General features: G+C 41.3%; 1 protein-coding gene across 1 annotated transcript; it reads right to left on the reverse strand.

Annotated features, from left to right (window-relative positions):
- Positions 1–370: 370 nt before the first annotated feature.
- Positions 371–1,216, reverse strand: LOC117342645. The gene has a single exon (XM_033904841.1). The coding sequence runs from the start codon at positions 1,214–1,216 to the stop codon at positions 371–373; it is 846 nt and encodes a 281-aa protein (XP_033760732.1).
- Between the last annotated feature and the right edge of the window lie 3,530 nt (positions 1,217–4,746).

Consider the following 4,746-nt stretch of genomic DNA (forward strand, 5'->3'; position numbering starts at 1 on the left):
AGGAAGAAAATCTTTAAAACTTTTTGTACAGTTATAAACAGATTAAACAATTAATACTTAACTTCAAAGAGGATTTCAACCTCCTCAGCATTCCTTTAAGCTATGGCTGCCTTTCCAACCATTAATTCTGCGCAGCCAGTTAAGAATTGTAGTCGCCTTATTGGAATGCAAATTTATATTTACAGCATAATAACAAAAACATATTTAGCTAAATTTTCATTAACTGTTGCACACCACAAACACAGGATTTTTTTTATTATTCCTGCCATATTATCCTGAGCTAAAACTATTTACAGGGTTTTGCCGAAGAAAAGGATAGGAGAAACAGAACGTTTCTTCCCTGCTTACCAAAAATAATTATTTTCTAACTTTATGGGGAGAATCTTTCCCTTGGCTTTATCATTCTCCCTGCCCGAGTTTTCACTGGTGACTTAAATAATTGTTCAGGAATGATGTCCGGCTCTTCTGAAGATGAATCACTCGAAGAGTTACCTCCCCCTTCACCTGAGTGATGGCCTTCAGACATCTCCAGAGGAGCCGGATCCACCACATGTGGTTCTAACCAGTTTTGCGGAGTACTGATACCCTCGTATGGTTTCAAATGATCTACATGAACATTAATTGCTGCTGATTGTTTTTCTTTTTGTATCTTGTAGGTAAGTGCTGAGATTTTCTCAACTACCAAATACGGACCTGTCCAACCTAGTTCCAGTTTTTGACCTGCCTTTGGAGGATACCAGCGCCACACCCATGTGCCCTGTTCAAACTCCCTTAATTTTAGTTTGCGGTCGTATGTTTGTTTCTGAGACTTTGCAGCTGTATCTAGATGTTTGTTAGCATACACAAAAGTTTCTTGCATGGTTGATTTCAACCATTCAGCATACTCTAATGTACACAAATCTGTTTGTGACTCTGGGGCCCCTCCTACCATGAGATCTATTGGACAATCTACCTCCCTATCCAACATCATTAGATTTGGTGTACAGCCAGTGCTTTTGTGTTCACTTGCCCTATAAGCCATTAAGAGAAAGGGAAGATGATCATCCCGGTCTAGTATTTCCTCATGGGCATACATTGACAACATTTGCTTTAATGTCCGATTGAACCTTTCAACCAACCCGTTTGATGAAGGTCTATAAGGGGTGGTACGACTCTTTTTAATGCCCAATAGTCTGCATACTTCAGAAAATAATATACTCTCAAATTCTCGACCCATGTCACTGTGTAGCTGTAAAGGACAACCTAACCTAGAAAACACTTCTGTGACCAACTTATCTGCTACTGTAAGGGCCTGGTGATTTGGAACAGCAAAGGCTTTTTTCCATTTGGTATACTAGTCCCCAAATATAATAATGTATCCGTTCCCATTTCTACTTCTAGGTAAGGGGCCAACAATGTCTACGGCTGCACACTGCATAGTACTACGGACCCTGAACTGTCTTAAAGCAGATTTACCCCGACCTGGACCTGGTTTACACCTTGCACAAAGGTCACATGATTTACACCACCTAGTTATAGTGTCTGTCATACCTGGCCAGTAAAATCTGCGTCCTACACTTTCTACAGTCCTATCCCGTCCAAAATGTCCCGCAGTACGACTTGTATGCAAATGCTCAAAAACTGTGTCCCTTATCTCTAGAGGAGCAACTAGCTGCATTCCATTCTCTGTTTCACCCAACTTTTTGCGTCGATATAACAACCCATTCTCTAGCCTTAACATGTCCCACTGAGCCCACAGACTTTTAGCATCACTATTAAGGTGTTGGATCTCATTCTCCCCTGGGGCTGTATCAAACCCTTTTTAAGCTCCAAAATAGGCCCTATCCCACTATCTCTAGTCCACACAGGTAACCAATTACATTGATTCTCTGGTGTCTGAGCTATGGGGCATACTGGCTCTGCAGACTGTTCACAGTCGCTGTTACTCGAGGGCTCTACGAGTTGTCTCCCCTTTTCCCAAGTTATGTACACAAGTTTCATGGTGCACTGTCTCGCAACAGTCTGGGCAGTCAGTGCGTCCACATTTCCTAGTTGGTCGCCTGGACAATGCATCAACATTTCTATGCTTTGGACCAGCTCGATATTGAATTTCATAATCATATGTTTCAATGATACTTAGCCATCTAGCTAGTAATCCTTCTGCATTCTTAAAGTTTTTAAGCCAAATGAGCGGGGCATGGTCAGTTCTGATAGTAAATTTTTGTCCAAATAAATAATGCTGAAACTGACGTAGGAATGTTACTACTGCTAGAAGTTCACGTTTCGTGGTACAGTAATTTTGTTGAGCTTGATTCAAGGTTTTACTTGCATAGGCGATTACTTTTTCTTCCTCAGAAATGATTTGACTTAAAACACTACCCATACCAAAGGAACTAGCATCACAGTCCAGAATAAATAAGCTGTCATTGTCAGGGAACGACAGAATGGGTGCCTCTAACAACTTCTGTTTCAGAGTTTTAGATGAGACCTCACAATCTTCGTTCCAAGTGAACTCTACCCTTTTCCTAGTAAGTCTGGTTAATGGGGCAGCAACTTCAGAGAATTCTGGGACAAACCTACGGTAGTACCCTACCAGACCCAAGAAACTTCTTACTTCATTCTTGCTCTCAGGACGTGGCCAACATTCTATGACCTTGGTTTTCTCTGGATCACAACTAACACCTTCCTGTAAAACCCTATGACCTAGGAATGAGACTTCCGTGCGAAATAGCACACACTTTTTGGGTTTAAGTTTGAGGTTAGCTTGTCTAAATTGTGTAAACACCAACCTAAGATTAGCCAAGGCACTATCAAAATCATTACCAAAACAAACTACATCGTCTAGATAACATAGACATTTTTTCCACTTAAGGGGACCTCCTAGTACTTTGTCCATCAATCTCTCAAATGTAGCAGGAGCATTACACAGTCCGAAAGGCATGACATTGAAATGATACAAGCCCAAATGAGTGGAAAATGCAGTTTTCTCTTTATCTGCTTTATCCATTTTAACCTGCCAGTAGCCACTAGCTAAGTCAAGTGTACTAAACCATTTAGCACCATTCAAATTTTTCAGTACCTCGTCAGTTTTTGGAAGAGGATATGCATCCTTACGAGTGAGTGTGTTTAGACGACGAAAATCAACGCAAAACCGACAGAACCCATCCTTTTTGGAAACTAAACACACTGGGGAGGACCAACTACTTTGACTGGGTTCTATAATATTCTGTTCCAACATTTTCTCAACTTCCTGTTCTATACATATGTAAGTTGCTTTTTAGCGGGAATTACTCTACAAGGAGGTATTTTTACAGGGGCTGCATTTCCTGTGTCTATTTTATGGGTAACTTGATTTGTTTGCCGAAATACACCTTTATCATCCACAAAAAAAATCCTTAAATTCTCACAACAAACCTGAAACTTGTTCCCTCTGGTCACTAGTGAGTTTGTCAGAACAGTTATCCAACAGGGGTTTTACATGCTCAGGAAGCTCATTATCCCTATCCCTAACTGAGGAACCAGGTTCAGAAAGCTCCCTTTCTGTCTCTTTACTCTTATCCCCATTCTCAACTACCTTCACAGAGTTAACTGCTTGCACTCTACCTACAACAGTTCTAGGCTCCAAACAAACATCTTTCTCACCTAAGTTCACCACGGAGACAATAATGGAAGGGGACTGCGGTTTTACTAAACTCCTAGCCAGCAAAATTCCTTTATTTCGACTTTGCTTTGTCGGTTCTACAAGTCCTTCAGGACTCATCAGAGGACGGTCTGCCTGACATTCAATTAATCTCTCTGTGAGGGCAGGTATAACAACTTTACTCTCGACCCTAATATGAGAACAGATGTAGGTTTTCAGCTTAACTAGTTTGACCTTGCCTTGACTGGTTTTTAGTATCTGTCGTCTTACCTGGATACTACCATCATACCTATTCAGGAAGTCTATGCCCAATATCCCATCCAAAGTCTCCAACTCTGATATTACAAAAGTCTGTTGAAAGGACTGAAACCCCAACTTGAACTCTATGGTGGCTTGCCCCTTCACGGTTAACTTTTTCCCGTCTGCCGACACTAATTTCACCTCATACCTTGTCAATGCCGCAGAACTAAATCCTAAGTTGCGATACCTGGTGTGGGACATTATCGAAACTGGTGACCCAGTATCCACTAACATGTTACAACCACTGTCACTGGCCCTTAACCTAGCATACAAGCATGTCTCTACAGACTGTATACTACCTAGTCTTATCACAGTCTCTCCTACAACTGTCTCCTGTTTTCTATCAGAACAATTTCTCTTAAAATGACCCTTCTGTCTACAATAAAAGCATTCATTAGGACCTGCTGTCCATGCTCGTTTTTGTGGCAAAGCTAACTTTGCCAATTCGTCATCAAGCATTTTGAAATGGTTTCCATGGTGATCTCCCCTTTGTCTCTCCATTTCCTTTGGGCTTTCTATTATTTTTCTCCTGTTCCCCTACAGCACAAACTTGAGAATCATCAGTTGGTTTTTTCCCTTTACTTCCTACCACAGCTTCATACTCAACAGCAGAAGAGATAGCCTCCTCTAGTGTGCGGGGGTGGCTGAATGTGACCTTTTTACGCAGAGCAAAATAATTGAGCCCAGTTACAAACTGATCAACTACCTGTAACTCCAAAGAACTATATGGGACCTCTGGGTAAGCTAACAATGCTAGCCTACGTTAACTATAACCATAGCCTGAGGCTGTTTCATCATTTCCCTGTCGCCTGTTTCTAAATTCACAT

The sequence above is a fragment of the Pecten maximus genome, chromosome 14 (genome assembly GCF_902652985.1).
Source record: "Pecten maximus chromosome 14, xPecMax1.1, whole genome shotgun sequence".
Taxonomy (NCBI): Eukaryota; Metazoa; Mollusca; class Bivalvia; order Pectinida; family Pectinidae; genus Pecten; species Pecten maximus.